This window comes from Cornus florida, unplaced genomic scaffold, assembly GCF_030987335.1.
Source record: "Cornus florida cultivar Cherokee Brave unplaced genomic scaffold, ASM3098733v1 CherokeeBrave_3.0.0_Hap2_Chr06, whole genome shotgun sequence".
NCBI classification, from domain to species: domain Eukaryota; kingdom Viridiplantae; phylum Streptophyta; class Magnoliopsida; order Cornales; family Cornaceae; genus Cornus; species Cornus florida.
Window position 1 is genome coordinate 99,332,867 of NW_026775576.1, and position 18,399 is coordinate 99,351,265.

General features: G+C 35.2%; 2 protein-coding genes across 4 annotated transcripts; both read right to left on the minus strand.

The window, feature by feature from the left end:
• Positions 1-1,690: 1,690 nt before the first annotated feature.
• LOC132313285 (putative serine/threonine-protein kinase) lies at positions 1,691-6,576 on the minus strand. Of its 3 annotated transcripts, none has more exons than XM_059811987.1 (7): positions 6,110-6,576; positions 5,823-5,956; positions 4,870-4,982; positions 4,486-4,696; positions 3,836-4,073; positions 2,876-3,026; positions 1,691-2,277 (listed from the first exon to the last, which is right to left on the minus strand). In XM_059811987.1, the coding sequence occupies exons 2-7, from the start codon at positions 5,902-5,904 to the stop codon at positions 1,915-1,917; spliced, it is 1,158 nt and encodes a 385-aa protein (XP_059667970.1). In that variant the 5' UTR covers positions 5,905-5,956; positions 6,110-6,576; the 3' UTR covers positions 1,691-1,914. The 3 variants fall into 3 exon arrangements, with proteins under 3 accessions (XP_059667970.1, XP_059667969.1, XP_059667971.1); XM_059811986.1 differs by having other exon boundaries at positions 6,090-6,576; XM_059811988.1 differs by lacking the exons at positions 5,823-5,956; positions 6,110-6,576 and adding an exon at positions 5,652-5,736.
• Positions 6,577-12,521: 5,945 nt separating this feature from the next.
• Positions 12,522-17,114, minus strand: LOC132313286 (uncharacterized). Its single transcript, XM_059811990.1, has 6 exons — positions 16,897-17,114; positions 16,087-16,240; positions 15,884-15,995; positions 14,468-14,582; positions 13,217-14,170; positions 12,522-13,008 (listed from the first exon to the last, which is right to left on the minus strand). Exons 1-6 carry the CDS (start codon positions 16,900-16,902, stop codon positions 12,751-12,753), a joined length of 1,599 nt encoding a protein of 532 aa, XP_059667973.1. The 5' UTR covers positions 16,903-17,114; the 3' UTR covers positions 12,522-12,750.
• Positions 17,115-18,399: the final 1,285 nt, after the last annotated feature.

An 18,399-nucleotide genomic window follows, 5' to 3' on the forward strand; every position in this document is an offset into this window, starting at 1 on the left:
GAAGGAATTTACGGAATTGCCTGCTTGTCCGTACAGATGGTCTCTTTATCTGGCATGCGATGACTGCGAAACGGCGTCGTATTTTTGGAAAACTGATTTGACAACATTTTGTACAAGTGTCCTTCAGATAAAGAGTGTGATCTTGAGGAAGACATCTCTGAGCCGTCCGATAGTCTATGGATATAATTTTTTATTTTCGAAAATTATGGATATAAATATATAATTCCAATCTGTGAAAATGGAAGCATTTTCGGACCCAAAAAAAAAACAGAAATATTTTCCGACATGGCCTTTCGAGACTTATTGGACCAAGCTCATTCGTTTTCTGAGCTTAGATTTGGACTTGGGACATGTGAGCTTCCGTGACATATTATGTTTTAATTTATTAAAATAATTTAAAAACTTTTTTATAAATTATGTTTTGGTAGAAAAAGTTTCAAATTATTAAGAGAAGGAATAACTATGTCTCTTCAGTTAAGTCCTAATTTTATATAGTAACAATTAAAAACACAAATTAAAACAATATTTCAATTTAAAACACAAATTAAAATAATATTTATAGAATTGAAAATAATAAATTATGTAACACCCAATTTATGGACTGTGAGATATAGTGCAGAAGCCCCTCCCTTTAACGGTCAATGTAAAAAATTCATTTTTTTTTTTTGTTTTTGGGAGTTAGCTCCCATTTCGAGTCAAGGGAAATAAATAAATAGACACATCCCGTTACACTGATCAGGATCGTTAGTGACTGAGGGGGTCGAAGAACAAGAAGTGAGTTATTTATACCAAGTATTCTTCTTACGGTTAAATCCAATCTCCTGGCCCTTGTGGAAAGGAAAAAGAATTTAACGCTTTTCCTTTCGAAAGAAGGATTAGACAGACATAGAATTCCTTAATAAATGCAAATCTTTTGTTCTACCTTATTATTCTTCTAATATTGATCATTTTTTTCTTTATGTATCTAAAATTCCGTGTACAAATGCATTCCAAAAATTAGATAACACTCAAATGTTTTCTCAAATTATAGGTTGATTCACATAATTTTCCTTAAATTCACGAAAGTAGTAGCTACCCAGTATTTTAGGTTTAACGAATCACAAAGTCAGTTTCTTGACAAAGAGGAGAGAAAAAATGGTTTTCAGGAGTGGAATCCACTCAACTTCCTTTTTACTTTACTTCTGCAATCGTGTATTAAATGAATCCACCAGCAATTTCATTTCCACTGTTGTACTAAAAAAGGTAATGGAGAAGACTATCAGATAAGAATTTCTATAAATGGTAATCTTATAGTTACAGGCCTACAGCTATAAATCTGAGAAATTCCATTTGTTAGTGTATCTTGTGGGAATGTGATAAGATGAAGGTCTCTTTCCTGTCTCTACCTTTGAATGGCATTTGAAATTGAGAGATGCCAAATCGCATGCTTTAAGAAACATTTTTGTTCTCTAAAACTTATTTTGTTGAATGTCTTATGAAAATTGTTCTCTAAAACTTATTTAATCTGAGTGTTTTATAAATTAAACCTAATAGGAGATATGGATTATGATAGAAAATAGTAGATAAAGAAAGTTCATACGGCTATGAGATAAAGGCAAGGATGATAATCACCACGATGAATGTACCAAGTTTGATATTACAGCACATGAATACGAATCTATATATGCATTCCTTCTATAGGTGAAAGCTCTACAACAACACACTCTGCTACATTGCCATTCAATTTTTCTCTCCAGCACTCTTAATTAACTACAAAATTTAATGCTGAGGTAGAAACATTGTGCACAAAATAGAAATTTATGGAAGATAAAGAATTGAAGGAAAAAGGAGCTGCAAATTCCCCAGGCATCTAAAAAGAAAAGTCACAAGTTGCAGTTCAGAACATCACGAGGCTATTAAGCACACACATATGCCTCACCTAGGAAGCATTTGTGTGACACTATGAGAACTACTTAATTGGGTTAAGGTTACAAAAGGATTTACAGATTTCTTGCCTTTACATGCCTGAGGGGATGGTGTCTCCGTTGAACTACCGCCGCCCGAGCGCCGAGATGTGCGAGTCCTACACACACCTGGCTCTGTTAATAACTTGTCATTGAGGTTAACCTCTTCGGAAAGCATCTTCATCACTTGCTTCATTGATGGTCTTTGGTGAGAAGACGCTTGAGTACAGAAGAGTGCAACCTTAATGAAGCGCAACACCTCGTCCTCTGGATATTCAATCAACTCTGGATCAACAATGTCCAGAATCCTTTCTTCGTCTTTCAGCTTCCATGCCTGCATCAATATCCGTATTTCAGCCGGAGCATACAAAGACAAAATGACTTCAATATTAGTTAATACTCTGAGCAGGGAACACAGGAAAGTACAAACGCTAAAATGGGGAAAATATCCAAATTTGAAGTGTGAGGTCGCCTAGTGGGGTATGGAGTTTTAAGACACCTGATCTTAAACTCACCAGAAAACGGTCTCATTCATTTGTTGACTCATATAGTGAATTGCGAAAAATTAAATGGCATGCTCACATTAATTTCTGGTCTTATCGATTTGACCTACAGTGGCCAACAGAGAAATTTGGATGGCCATCACAGGAGAGTAGCTAAACACATAAATTGGACAGTGACAGTTCACCCAGCTCAGTGTAAACAGTGAGCTTCCCAAGCGACTGGAATGTAGGAGAGAAATTTTTCAATAATTGAAAAGTTGAATCGTGAGAAGAAAACTCAAAATCTTACAAAGCCTAGTCTACTCAAACCAGTGATGAGGCTCCAAGTTTTTATTTATTTATTTATTTGTTTTTTTCAACAATAAGAAGAAACAAAACAATGATTTGCAATGTGTTTAGTGTAATTGATTAAAGAAGTTCAAAACCCACCCATTCCACCAGAACCAGCAGATCCTCCCCAAATGCTGCCTTACTACCACTTCTGCCACTTACTATTTCAAGTATAAGCACCCCAAAGCTATATACATCTGCCTTCTTTGTCAGCTGGCCTAACAAGGCATACTCTGGAGCTAGATATCCGCTGCAGAAACAGATAAGATGAATAGTGAAATAGAGAGTGGAAGCATGAAGAGAAGAGAGGCAGAAACCGGAAAGAAGATAACATAGCTTGCCACAGCATCATATCCTGCTGCTGAGTAAATCAAAATTATGCAAACGATAATCTTCTATATTTACATGAATGACAATTAGTACATGATGCATGAGCAAAATAATTGAAATTTTGAAACAATTATTCAATTTAATTCTCTGAATAGTAAAACATTCTCAAGTCATCAGGTAAAATTGTTGTGAAATTTGCAGATAATTGTGAAGATAGCCAATGTTTGCTAATTCAATGCATAACTCTACAATGTATAAAGCGAGTGCATGTCCATGCCCCAACTAGTCATCCCTAAATCAAGCAATCAAAATAAAAACTTCAAGGTCTCAACTAAATCAGTGATGCAACACATCAGTTTAAACATCTGTCGGATGTCAACAATGGTGCAAGCTATGCCCATTTGATGTTTTATGAAATTAAAAGCTGCCTAAGGCTAATGCTCCATATAAGATGAATAAAATTATGCACCTGCTAATTTTCGTTACTTCAATTCTCTGTCTTATTGTGATAGCTGTAGTATGTATTCTTCAGCGGAAACATCCAACGATGCTTCCTCTAGATTACCAGATCAATACAAATTCCTATTAACTTCTAGAGTCTAATCCATTAAAGGAAAAAAGAAAGGACTGTAAACCACAACCTGTGCAACTTTCTGCAAAATCAAACAATTTAAGTAGCACACCACGAAAACATTTTTAGAAGAAAATGCAATCAGATATCATGCTTACACTGTTCCTGCCACACGAGTACTAACATGAGATACGTTGTCTGGAAAAAGTTTCGCCAGCCCAAAGTCTCCTATTTTAGACTGAAAGTTTTCATCAAGAAGTATATTACTGGCCTTTATATCTCTGTGAACAATATGTGGCTTGGCTTCCTCATGAAGGAATGCAAGACCAGAAGCTGTGCCCATACAAATGGCAGCCCTCTGAGACCAGTTCAAAGCAAGGCGTTTACTTTTTGAACCTGAAATGGACATAGACCTAGCTTAGACTAAAACCTGATAAATTCACAGTATAGGAAAAAGAAATATCTCGAGCAAATAAACTATATGATTTCTAAATTCAGAACATAAATTTGATTCTATAAACATAATTGTGTAGAGATCAATGCTTTCATCAAAAAATAGTTAAATAACTTGGTAAGTTTACTTCTTCAAGTGCCATAATTTGGCCAGTGGTCAACTATAACTAAAATTTTAAAGCAACTTTTGTTGAAATCAACTGACCAAACTTGAGAGAAAGGTAGGAGCTGGAAAAATGGGAAGTAACGAATCAGCTCTGATTTTAATAACTGATTTTCTTTACAGTTCTTTATTTTTCATTTCAACTGACATAAAAGGCAATCTAACAAAACAATTCAATGTTCTCATAGTTACCAAGTAAAGCTATAGCAAGGCTGTTGTTCTCCAGATATTCATATATCAATATCCGATTGCTGCCATCAACACAACATCCAATCAGATGAACAAGATTTGGATGTTGAATATTTGATATCGTATTAATTTCTGTCAAGAATTCATCTGTTCCTTGTTTCGATTCAGCAGAAAGGGACTTGATGGCCACTCGGGTACCATCCCTTAAAACTCCCTGCAATCAGATACAGTAGTATGGGTAAACAACAAAGGGGGAAAAGAAAACGAAAACCAGGCCAAAGAAGCACATCTGCACAACTGTGATGTACTGGGAAACCTTATTTATCTCTTTCCTCGAGTGGAAGCTCTAGTGGGAATATAGTTTACTGACAAACATAATGGTCTCACCTTATAGACAACTCCAAAACCACCTCCGCCAATCCTGTTCGATGGATGGAAGTTCCCCGTTGCTGATCTCAATGAATTATAGGAAAAGAGTCTTACATTGTTTGTAGCAATCCCTAACCATGCACAAACACATAACAAAATGAGCATGTAAGTGCATTATGAAATCAATGTATAGTGTAGAAACCTCGCTAATCCAGAAATACTGCTTAGACTAAAATCCTGCTAATTTGTGTTTTAACTTGAGCAAAATAAAAAACATAAATTCACAACCACCAAAAAAATCAGTTTAATTGTTGGTTCATACCTTTTAAAACAATCTTTTACGTGGGGAAAAAAAATCTTTTACATAGGAGGAGGAGGGGGTATCTTTTACACTGAAGAAAATGATCCGTATTAGATACTAGTGAAGAATTTTGACACACCCACTGGATCAAGTTGGATCAAAACCATCTGTTTACAGTTGATAAATAAGAACCTTTGGAAAAATCGTTGTATTCCATTTGAGGGAGGCCTTAACTAACTAAAGATGAAAATGGGTAAGAAGCGGGAGTCTAGAAATACAGGGAAAAAAAAAAAAAAAAAAAAAAAAATTTCTCCAACCTGATTTTATCAAACTCTGACCAATTATTAAACATATTAGAAAATTAAAAATAGGTGCCTAAAAGATCTTAAATCACTCAAAATTATACAGAATTTTTATAGTTTTATGCAGATTCAAGAACAACAACACTAAAACCTTTTTAAAAAAATGTTTAATGAACCAAGGAAGCTCAATTCTCTACCTCTTTTAGCTTGAAACACGAAAACTAAATATCTAAACGAAACCCCTAGTATAAAACGGTTCATACCACTGATACATTAAATAAAAACCAAGTAGGAATTTACCCAGAATATATCTATATATATATATATATATATATTTTTAATAATATTATTCATATGAATCTTCTCACCTTCTGTCTGTGTCTGATTGCGACCACTCTTATCTTTACAGGAATTGAATGCACCGAAGCAACTAAAACTCATTGCTTCCATATAGTTTAGTACAAACTATACCTTCAACCACATCTCTTCTTCAATCCAACACCTATCAAAATCCAACTGATCAGAAAGACACAACAAACATATATATAGCCACACACTTGTAGTGATCTGTGACCAGAATAGGAATCACCGACATGAACAGAAACATATCGGGTCAAAAACTCTGAACTACTTACTTTTAAATTCAAACACTAACCAAAACTCTTTGTCAAATCGAATGACGCTGTGGACGGTGCAAAATCCAAATCGTAGTTGGTGGGTGGAGTTGCTAGGATAAAAACCCAAAAAATATTGTGTAAATAGAATTGGAAACAACACCGTCCATAATATGTATGTGTGTGTATGTATATATATTATTGGGGAGGTTTCTTCCAGTTTGTGAAGATTTGATGATAAAGCTAAAACGGTTGGTTTTGCATACAGTGATGGCGACTTCGTTTACTTTCTGGATGAAAGACGGCCTTTTTATCACACGGCGTTCGTTGAACAAATAGCCCAGAAAGAGTCAACTTCCAGAATGAGTGTTTGAACAAATTGCCTGTTCCATGAGTGCTACAAAGATTTCCATTACTCTTTTGTCTCCTTTCCTTTTCTTTCTTCAATTTATACCATTGTGTTTAACAAATGGCACTTCCAGAATGAGTGTTTGAGCCGATTAGTGTCAGTATCTTATAAATAAGAGAGTATTACGAGTATTTCTATCATTTAAATTTAAAAACATAAAAGAATGAAAGATTGTGTTTATGAAAAAAGATGAGTTACGATACCAGTTGATCAAAAGTGGGTGAAATTTTTCATGGCACTGTAACAAACATATTTATTGTTGTCAAAGTACTCCCTGTACAATATATATATATATATATATATATATATCAAAATTTTGTTCCAAGTGTATTTTTTAAAATAAAATTTTAAAAAATAATACGCCAATTTAAACTTATTTACCCTGTGCCACTAACTTAATTTCTTCCATCAGATATCTTAATGTAGATCTCATTAGAAACTTTATTTTAATGGATTCAAAAATTTTAAGCGTTTCTGTCAGATTATTGGAGACATAATTCAATTAATAAACCTAAAAGATAAAATTTTATTTTAAAAATATTTTTTATAAAATTATTAACTAAACAACTTTATTAATTCTAGATAACAAAACCAGTTTCACTATTTATTTCAACTGTTCTGACAAAATGCCATCATTGCTTAGGTAATCTACGACTATATCAATCAAGTTGCAAAACAGCTGTCTCTCTCTGGTTGTGATTTTTATTTTTATTTTTTTCTTTCTTTATGTTTCTTTATTAGTTTTATTTTACCATAATCATCATCTTTTTGCCTTCTGCTGTATGTTTTTTTCGAAAGGTCTCTTCTATTGAGCGCGTTGACAATGTAGTTTATTTAGTACTACGTAATATAAAAGCTTGAAATTCTATACGGCGGCAAGAGAAAAAATTTATTAGCGTTGACTTCTTCTAAAACGTCCACATTTTCAAATTGAAAACTAGATATATTATTCTCCACAAATTAAACAAACAAACCTCATTCGCTCCAAATAAATTTTAATATTGTTGCAGGCATTTGCCTATATTCTTATGAACAATACTTGTCTGCCTTATTGTTAATACTTCATTGTATCATGGGATCATGTTTGGTTTTATAATATATTAAAAAATAAATTATAAAATGTAATTTACTTATGAATATGTTAAAATTAAAACAAAATATAACTATATATGTGATGATATCACAGTGGTACTTCATAATTCAACTTAAAAGTGTTAGTTATTAGGTGAAGATTAACACCCAACTTACATATATCCATTTCACTTCTTATTCGAATTTAATATGGAACAAAATTTAACATTAGACGATTGGATAATGTCCTCATCGAAATTCAATATACTTGAGCTGTGGAGTTCAATATATTTTTTGCTGTGGAGGGACAAGTTAAGACATCTAAGAGTCTTCAACATGTTTGTAATATTTTGAATTTATTGATTCCATTTCAAAAAATTATACTCATGAAAATTCTAAGGGTGCAACTATTTCGGATCAATTTTCAATTTTTAATGAAATCCAAGTTATCTAGAACATAGAAAAATCACATAAAATATATTTTTGTTGTGGACATGTTTTTAAGGAAAAAAAATTAATGAATTAGTTCTAAAAGTATTCTGACCAACCAAACTAGCTCGTTTTTCAAAATTTAATGAATTAGTTAATTAGTATTGGTTTGAAGTAAAAGGTGAAGAGATCTTCAGCTCCACTCCCCCCACTTCCAACCGCCCAAAAGAGAAATAGGGTGGAACCGTGGAAGGATGCCGGCCGGCGGCGGCGACTGTCTATACAAGTTCTTATATAATAATAATAAAAAAGAATAAATGTTAATTCAGCTTAATAGTTTATGTGGTTTAGATCTCATTTGAACAATGACTCAACAACCATCACTACTCCCTAGTTGCACTATTATTATCATTAATTCCTTTTCATGAATGCGATGATGTTGAAAAGTTGAGTCAAGCATGGTAAACAACACAAGTCTAATTGTAAGACGTCCATTTCAATGTGAAAGAGACATATAAACTAACAAAAGGACGCAATTAAGGGTCAAGATTTCATCATATATATGCACGTTACCGCGTTAATAAGAATCACTAACTTGAGTCAAACATAGAAAAAATGATGCTGAGAGTTGATAAGTTTGCAGTGAAAATCAATTCACTCCATAGAATTAGCAAGAGTTGTTATGATTGTTTTAATGGAGTGTGATTGGGGTTCTATAGTTCAAACCCACTATTTTGATATTGCTACAAGTATTACATGAACAAACAAAAAAGTCAAAAAAACGTTACACTTTCTTACAAGTTATCCTTCTGGAACTCAAACGTATGTTACCGGGGAAGTTTCCAAGCAAAAAGTTGAAATCATATTGACGTGATTGAGATTTACCTATGTATATAGATTAGTTATTCTGCTAGGACTCATATTTCTTCTAAAAAAAAAAATTCTTTGTAAGGAAAAAAAAAAATTAGTCATTTATTTTGACTAAATGCCTCCATTTTTATTTACAATGCACGAAACTATCTAGATGAGATGGCAATGGGGGCGAGTTTGGACGGGTGTACCCTCTCTCGCCCCCACAACTGTTTAAAAATCCTGCCCCCGTTCCCGCCCAAAACTTAAAAAACGGGGGTACTTTCCACCCCATCTCCATAACCGTTTAATATTTTTACTCCCGCGGGTACCCACCCGGCCCCGTTTAAGACCATAATTTATTTATTGTTGAAATAGATTTGCTCTCTTTTTTTCCCCCCTCATCTTCAATTATTCACCATTACAAATTTCTTTTTAATCAAATTCATTTTTTACTTTAATATTGTTCTATAGGGTACTAAATATATAGTGGAAAATATATATACTAATGAAATATGAATACTTAAGTAATTTGCCTATCTAAACGGGGCGGAGCGGTGCGGGGCGACCTCCCCCCGCCCCCACACCAAACCCGTACGAGTTTTTATTACATCAAACCATCTCCGCCCAAATAAGTAAAACGGTCCCCCAAAACCGTAAAAAACGGTGCGGGGTGGGGCAGGTAACCGCGGGGGCGGGTCAAATTGCCATCCCTACAGTCTCATCCAATGCGGAGCAAGACTATTTACATTTGACCCTAAAACTATTTACATTTGATCTTATTCCGCATTGGCGAGAGTCTCAGGCAGTGCACTGGGTTAGCCTTAATATATATATTATATATATATTGGTGTATATACCTGATGATAGACAGCCTCAGCCTGAGTTTTTTAGAATTTTGCACAAAATAATGGTACCCAGCTCGATTGATATAAATCATACAAAAGCCAAGTGGATCAAAATAGGGAGTGTACCTCATTGGCTCATTCAATGATTGTTATGGTGTATACAAAACCTATTATGATTTCACATACCAACATCCCACAAAGTCTTACTATTCACAAGCTTGGAAATTTAGAAATTAAGTACATATCCACACTCCTCAATCCCTTGATACAAGCATCTTCATTATAAACTTAAGGGAAAAGTGCAAAAAACCCCCGTGAGGTATTGGGGTTTTGCAACTAACCCCTTGAATTACATAAAACACCCTCGAACTAACAAATTGTTACATTTAACCCCCTTAAACTAACAATAGGGTGCCGGAAAAGCCAAAAGACAACATTACCCTCAATTAATTAACCTCTCTTTAGTTTGGGCCCTCATTTTTCTGCAGAGAGAGAGAGGGAAAAAGAGAGAATTGATGCCCCATCGCCGTTCAAAGCTGCGATTTGGAGCAACGAAAGAGAGAGAAATTGACTCACAAAAGAAAAACAAAGCTGCCTCCTTCAAGAAAAGAGGATAATTCTGCTTTACAAGTGGCTATCCGTTGCTTCTCCCATCGCCGTCGAAAACGGGTTGTGTGAACGGCGATTAGGTTGTGCGCTTGGGCCGTCGATTGGCGATTGACGACGCTAGGCGATTAGGTTGTGCAATTGGTGACTACGATGATACGTGCTAACGGCGGTGCGTGGAGGATAGGCTTGGGGGAAAGCTTGGCGATGGCGGCAACTATGGTTGTTGGGGAGAGGCGGCGACTGTGGTTGTTAGGGAGAGGCGGCGGCGGCTGTTGTTGGCGTCGGTGCGATGGTGGTGGCTGTGGATGAGAAGCGGCGACGGTGTGGGTATATTGGGTTGCTCTATTTTTTCTTGAAACACAAAGAGAGAGAAACGACGGATCTGTTGAAGAAGCCTTAGCAGAACTTCACGGTAATCTCGAAAGTCTCAGAGCTTCTACGTCTCTGTCTTTTTCGGCTACCTTTCACGGCGTCAGTTGTGTCATACGGTGGTCGCAGGTGTCACAAAGGGCGGCTTCGTCCGCGGAGCAGAAGACAGAGCCTTGTCAAGCCCAATTGCGTCAAACAGAACCATTCCTTGTCCTTGACAACTATGTTCGACGACAACCATTCTCCGTGGAGAAAAACAATTACACTTAAGTCGTACTTCACCGGAAAGGAGGGAAAAGGAGTACTGTAAAAAAAAAAAAAAATGAAACCATTCCTTGTCAAACAATACTACAATACTCTAACTTCCATTGACTAAAGGATTCCGGCGAGTTACAACAGTTATTGGGAGATTAAATATTGATTTAGATTGTTAGAGAGAGATGAATCTTTGATTTAGAATTTTAGAAAGAGAAAGAAAGAATATGAGAGAGTCACAACTTGTTTCGTTGAGAGATTCTCAGCAAAACTTCGCTTTGGACTGCGACCAGCTTACGACAATTTCATTGGTTTCATCCACACCATCGATTGGAAGGTACCCCTTTCCGTTTCTCTCTCTAAAAGTCATCTCTCTTTCTAGAAACCAATTTTGATCAGTACATCTAAGCAGGTCCAAACAACAGCATATTATATGTACCCATCACGTCTTATGTTAATTTCTTGCTTCATTGTGTTTTTTTCTTGATACCCACTTTGATGTGTAAATTAGTGGAATCTGTAATGAAACAATTATGGATGGTTCATTTTGATAAGAAAACAGAGGAGGCCAAACAAATGAGGATTGAATCAGAGGATTTGAAATAATATTTATTTTTTCTCTTTAGGGAAGTGGTCAACAACTATCATGGATTTGAAATCTGAAGCACTGTTGTTGATTGTTCTTGGAAGCGACTATCATAGGATTTGAAGATGAAGCCATTAATTGTTTCTTCTCTGACAAGCCTTTTTCTGAAAAAATTTCCCTTGTCCGAAAAAATCTATGATTGAAAAGTTACAGATGCACATGAGTGATATATATATAGACAGAGGGAGGGAGAAGAGAAAAGATGAGAGATTTGTTCAGTTCCCTCTGTGTGTGTGTGTTTTTTTTTAAATCAGAAGCGTGAAGAAGATGAACAATTATTATATGTATGTGTCATGTGTGTAGACAGATGGAGCATAAGGGTGTGTTTGGGTGTAACAATTGGTGTTTCCGAAAGCAACTATCATAGGATTTGAAGCCGATTTCGTCAATTGTTTCTTCTCCGACGAACACTTTTTCTAAAAATTCTTCCATTGTCGGAACAATCTATAATTGAAAAATTACATAAGCATATGAGCGACACACATATATATATATATATCGACAGAGGGAGGGAGAGAGGAGAGGAGAGGAGAGATATGTTCAATGAGTCTTTTCTTTTTTCAATCATTCGACGTTGCAGAAGATCAACAGTAATTATATAACAAGGGTTTGTTTGGGGTGTTTGGGTTAAGGGGTATTAATGTCTTTTCATAGTTACAAGGGCATTGTGGTCATTAAAATTATAGTGTATGTCATGTGACTGTCACGTGGGGTAAGATCCGACGGGAATAATGACGGATCCGACCGGAACAGTGTCGGATGGGGTCATCTGCAACAAAAATGTGTAGTTCAGGGGGTTAGTTGCAATTTTAATAGTTCAGGGGGTTAATTGCTGATTCTCTAATAGTTTAGAGGGGTTTTTTGCATTTTACCCTAAACTTAATTAAGACACATGGTGTCACATTTCACAACTCCACACACACAATCAAGATGCAGAACTGTAAATCCAGAAGCAAAATATAGAACCAGCAGCAATTTAATTTCAATTATCACATTTTAATTACAAATAGTTCTTACTAATATTACAAAGGATCCTGAAAAATATATTCAGCTACAACTTTCCAAATAAATTTTGGAAAAAAATATTAGATACCTCCTCTCTTTCTGATTTAACTTGCAAGTAAACATAAACAGGTCAAAACAATCTGAACGCGCAGATTTAGTCCATGTTTTGTGACTACAAATCTTACCCGTCACCTATTGGCTGGCAGGAGAGGAGTGTGCTCTATCACTGCCCAGATCACTGTCTTCCACTTCACTCCCATCTAAAAAATGTGAATTATTGTTGACACTAGGCTCGGAACTGGCATTGCTGCTTGTGCCAAGAGGAGAGTCCAAAACACCAACTGTTGGACTTTTTGTGGACCCTGTTCTCACGTTGAACCTAGAAGAAGCTGGGATGTTCGTCTTTAGTGGGCGTAGATTACCTGGAATGCTTCGCCTTGGCCTTATATCCTGCTTGAAGAAAATACCTGAATGAATATATGAATCCAACAACTCCAGAAAATAAAGCACCCAGTTATAGCTATATACAGAACCAATAAAATCTAGGGCACATTGTACAATAAAATTGTGCCTAATCTAAATTTAAATTTCTCAAGGCGGTAATTAATTTTGCGTAATGCTAGACAGGGCAGCAAGCAATAAGGAAAAGCATACACACCATATGCCTCAAAGCCATGTCTAAAGATTCTTTGGAAAGTGTCCTTCCAAAACCAGAGCTGTCCTGAGATGATAGAGACTTCCCTATGGGGTAATTATGACCACAGAGGTGATCATCTTGCTTCGGTGGAGCTAGTTTCCTCATGTTCACTACTCTTTCAACCATCCTAGTTCCAATCAACCCAGGGCTCACATCGTCACTAGTACTGGAATGTGTTCGCCTCATTGAAGGCACGGAGCTGCCATTGTTATATGCATTACCATGTGGTGCTCGACCCTTGGAAGGAGAGCATGATTGCTGTCTCGTTCTTCCATTAGAGCTAGTCTCAATAGAAGAGGATTGAGTACTCGGTGCACCTGGTCTACCCCTGGAAGGTGAAGCAGGTATTTCAGGAATTGATGTCCTTAAATTCGAAGGAGCATCATGGGATAAACCAGGCATCTCAGAAGGTTTCCGTGGCCTAGATCTCACTGTTGGAGAAGTACCACGTGATGGTACCATATTTTTCATTGTTGCTTGACCTGACCTTGTCACGGAAGAAGACCTACTAGGAGGAGCAGATGTGCTAGGCGTGCTAGACGGAGTTGATGACCAACTGGTTGGTGTTGCTGATCTTGATATTGAATTGGAAGCTGATGTTACAGAGGCTTTGGCAATTGGAGTAGACAAACGCACAGTAGACCTTGTTGGAGTTGAAGATCGAACTGGACGAGCTGTGGTCTTAGTGGAAGACAACGTTGCTCGTAGAGTAGGCGTGGAGGATCTTGCAAGCTTTGATATCACGGGTAAAGTGGGTCGTCCGGTTGGTGTTGCTGGTCTAGAAGCAGTTAATGTCGATCCCACCAAAGACGGCCTTCTATTTCGAGCACCAGAAGAGCTTGACCTAGTAGACAAAGATGGATGCCAAGACATCATATTATTCCTTGAAGCAGGCTCTGCCAGCGGCTTTGCAAGCTGCAAAGTCAAGAAGTTTTACATGGCAACATGAGTTTGCTAACTGTGCAACAAGAGCAAGTAAAATGTTGCAAAATAGTTAAGCTGGGAAAAGAAATCTTTAAAAGATTATAACACCTGAAAAATACATTTGATAGCCATGAAAAACTTAGAAACCAAATTGTCAGATATTTGATGTTCATAATAGTAGAAGACCACAACTATAATCTAAATGAATCAATTCATAGCCACGTCCGATTGCACCAATTGACAAGACTAGTAAACAATACAAAACTAAATTTAAAATACAGTTCTTACCCTAGACTTCAGAGCAGTGGCCTGAGAATGAGAGATCCCAGTCTGATTTATTACAGTTTTCTGAGATTCTACTTCTGCCGAAGGGAAAAGTGGAGTTCCAGGTGGTGTAAGAAGCCTGGGTAGTGAGTACCAAGGTTTCCAATAAGCATCAAACCATAAGAAATTACTTCACCACACAACATCAATAAAAAACAATGTGAAACTGAAGTAAAGCAATGAGGATCACATCATATGCACATAACCAAGAATCGCAATGTATTAGCACATGAAAACAACATATTTGCTTGAAATGAAGTTCATTTACAAAAATGAATGTTCTGCATTTCACAGAGGAAATTGGATACCTGCATTCCACAACCTGGAAAAAAAAAAAATCATTCAACAATGTACATCTATAATTAAATTTGTTTTCAAATAGATTTGTCTCCGTCTACATTCTTTTGGAACTCACTGTAAGAATTCATGATGAGGAAAGCTTTGTTAAAATTTCTATGTAAAAGCAAAATTAAAATTAGTATTTTTAAAAATTATATTGGATTGGACGGCAAAGGATTCAAATTAAGAAAAAAAGAGTCTATGGTTATGGAGGAGTTGCTCAATATACTGGGGACACCTGTTCCAACCAAACAAAAAACTCCTTTTCAATTTTTAGCCAGGCAAACTAGAAATTTGACAACACACATTTAAATAAATAACTACCGATAGCTCCAAAACCAAATAGAACAACATGCTTCACATCAGATGTAATAAGTAGTGACATCCTGGTATATATTTTCAGATCACCCAGTATTAGTTAGATTAATTGATAAAGCCGAAAGCAATCTTGCAACAATCACAACCTAGACAAAGTGCTTTTCTTACTTTCCAGATTTGGAGGATAACCAGGGTACCAAACGCATGAATTGGTAAATGCAGAAAGTTTTATTGGCAGGAATAGCAACTTATAACAACCTAAATGTTATTGACATAACAGCATCAAGTGCATCTAATATATGAGTTCATCAAAGGGTTTAAGAAACTCTGGTTGCCATAATTTTTTTTTTTTTTTTTTTTTTTTTTTGACAAGTAAAAATCTAGTTGCTATTTAAGAGTGACAGAAAATACAAAGTTAATTTTCAAGCATCTAAAAAGATGTCAAGATCCCCACCACTTCGTCATTTTGGCAGGACTTCAAATTCTACCAAATGGCTGCCTTGTTGGTTTAACCAAATTTCCGATTTTATTTGGATTAGACCACCTAATCCATATTCTACCCTCTTTGATTATCAAAGAATATAATTTCCCCATAAACTCTTATATCCCACCCAGTTGAGGTCATTACACAATGATAAATTTATGCAAAACCATAGAAAAAGAAAAAATAATTGCAATGACAATTTCATCATTCAGCACCAAGCTAACAGAAATCAGCAATACCAATCATAATCTGTTTTGTTGTTCTCCGAGTTCAGAAAATCATCCAGCCGGTCCATTTTCACAGGCAATCTTAAGGGTATCTTAGTTATCTGAGACCTGTCTTGTTTTGATCCTGCACCCATATATGATGATTATTTTCATCAACCCATTATTGGAGACTCAAATTCAACACGTGACATAAAACATAGTCAATGAACCAATACCTAATTGATTGTCTAACTCATTGGAGTTCTGAAAAAGCAGGTCCTTCCGCTCCTTTTCGCTGTTCTGCATCTCAAGGAACAGAGCAAGATCATCATCGTTCTCCTTCATCACCATCCCATGGCCCCTTTCTTGTGGCCTATACTGTATGGAGGCCTGCATTTTGCAGTTCCTCAGTCTTATAATTGCTAATCATCACCAAATCTTAGTCACACAATAAAAAATTACATACCCATACATCTATGTATATAAATACATATATTCGTTTCTAATGCCGAAATTGGATTCTAAGCTCTCAGTTTTATACTGTAATTGTTTATCATTACTTCATTACCATGTCAAAGCCACGCAAACAAAACAGCATATGCACACATCTATATGTGTGTCTGTGTATGTCATCCGAACCTGAGAGTATAAGTTCTCAATTATTTTTCATCTGTATTTGAACAGTGCAATCAAGATTTCATAAGATCCGAATCAATGATCGCAAAGTAGGTTTATAAAACGAAGAACTTGAAACATTTGGTTTAATAGTGGCTAATAAAAAACACTCCTTTTCAAAACAAGTTATCCAACCCATTTTTGAAAGGAACTTAGACTGAAATTACTGATACTACTATGTCCATTCATAGGTAGTATACACATGTGTGTGTCTTATGTAATTTTTTTAAACAACCAGTAACGAAATCACCCCTTAAAACAAGTGATTCTTGACCGAAACTACAGCTATTACTATGCCCATTCGTATGAAGTATATATATGTGTGTGTTTTATGTGTGTAAATCACATGGGAATTTTTTTAAGGAGCTTACCGCCATTGTTGTGGAGAGTCGAGACAGATTGTACAGAGATGTTCTGAGCAGAAGTGGACAGCTATGAAGAGAAGGGTCAAGAAGAGCTAAAGTGAGATTTATGGGGGCGAGAATCGATCGAAAGGAGAGGCTTTATGAATCGAATAGTTGGTTTGATTTTCCGTATTCATGGACAAAGAAAGGTTTTTAAATGTGTTTTTTCAAAACGAAGAAGAAAACAGAACGGAGCACTTTTTAATCATTATAAAATTATAAAACAAATAAGTACAACTTTTAAGGATAATCACCGAGGTGCAACTTTTTTATAAACAAGGACCCACAGTTATAATTATGAATATTGTTGCTAGTTGAAACTTGTTAATTTGAGTTACTTCTGTAAACTACCTCCATTCGCTTGGTAAACAGACAATTAAAAAAGAACGGAGGAAGTATTTATAAATAATATAACAAAAATAACTCTAAACTATCCAAAAACGTCTTCTCTTTCATACATTCTCTCCAATTCGAAATACATAAAACATATATACTATATATAATTATGGTACATTATATAAACATATATACCATTTTAATTATTGGAAGAAAGAGATTAATTAGAAGTAATTCCAGGAAATTTTGAAACTTCAACCAAATATATAAAAGGTATATATCGTAAATAATTATGCTACACAATATAAACATATATACAATCTCAAATATTGTAAAGAAGAGATCAATTACAAGTCTAACTCAATAATTCTAATTCTGAAAAACTTTGGGAGGTTAATTTATAGCGTCCACAATATGTACACTAGGTGATAAATCGAACATTTACAAAAAGATAAGCAATTCCAAAATTTCATAGTTTTGCTATTAATTCCATATTTTTTAAAAAAGAAATTCAACTCAACTTTTGCTCATATGGGTTCAATCAGCATACAAACCGTGGCAAATAATCCACTTGTGCTCTCTGTAACTCAGCCATATGTTTATTCTTCTAGTTGAAAACTTAATTCTAACATTTTTATAATTATTCGCCTGGATCGAGCTTCATTTGTTTAATTTTCTTATTGTTCTTATTTATTTATGTACTACTGTAGAGAATGAATGAGAATTTATAACATTGTTCTCCATTTTATTGTGATTGGTGAATCAAAATTTCACAAAAAGATGAGAAATTTGTTTTAACTAGTTTTGATGTTAATGTTAATATATATGACCTTTGATAATTCTGTTGGAGTAAAAAATGAAGCATTCAGAGATAAAAGAAAGAGGGGGAGGAGACGTTGGGTAGTAAAAGATTATTCTTGTCATTTTTTTTAATAAATATATATTTAATATTCGTTTATCAAAAGGATTCCACTAGATTGCTTCATTTTGTGCACTCAAGAGTTAATTCTTCACATGTGACTCATTCAATAAATGTGTAAAAAAATTGTATGAACACAAATGATAATAAAAATGAGTTCTTTATAAATAGGTCAAAATCAGACATTACTTAATGATTTAATTAATACAAATATA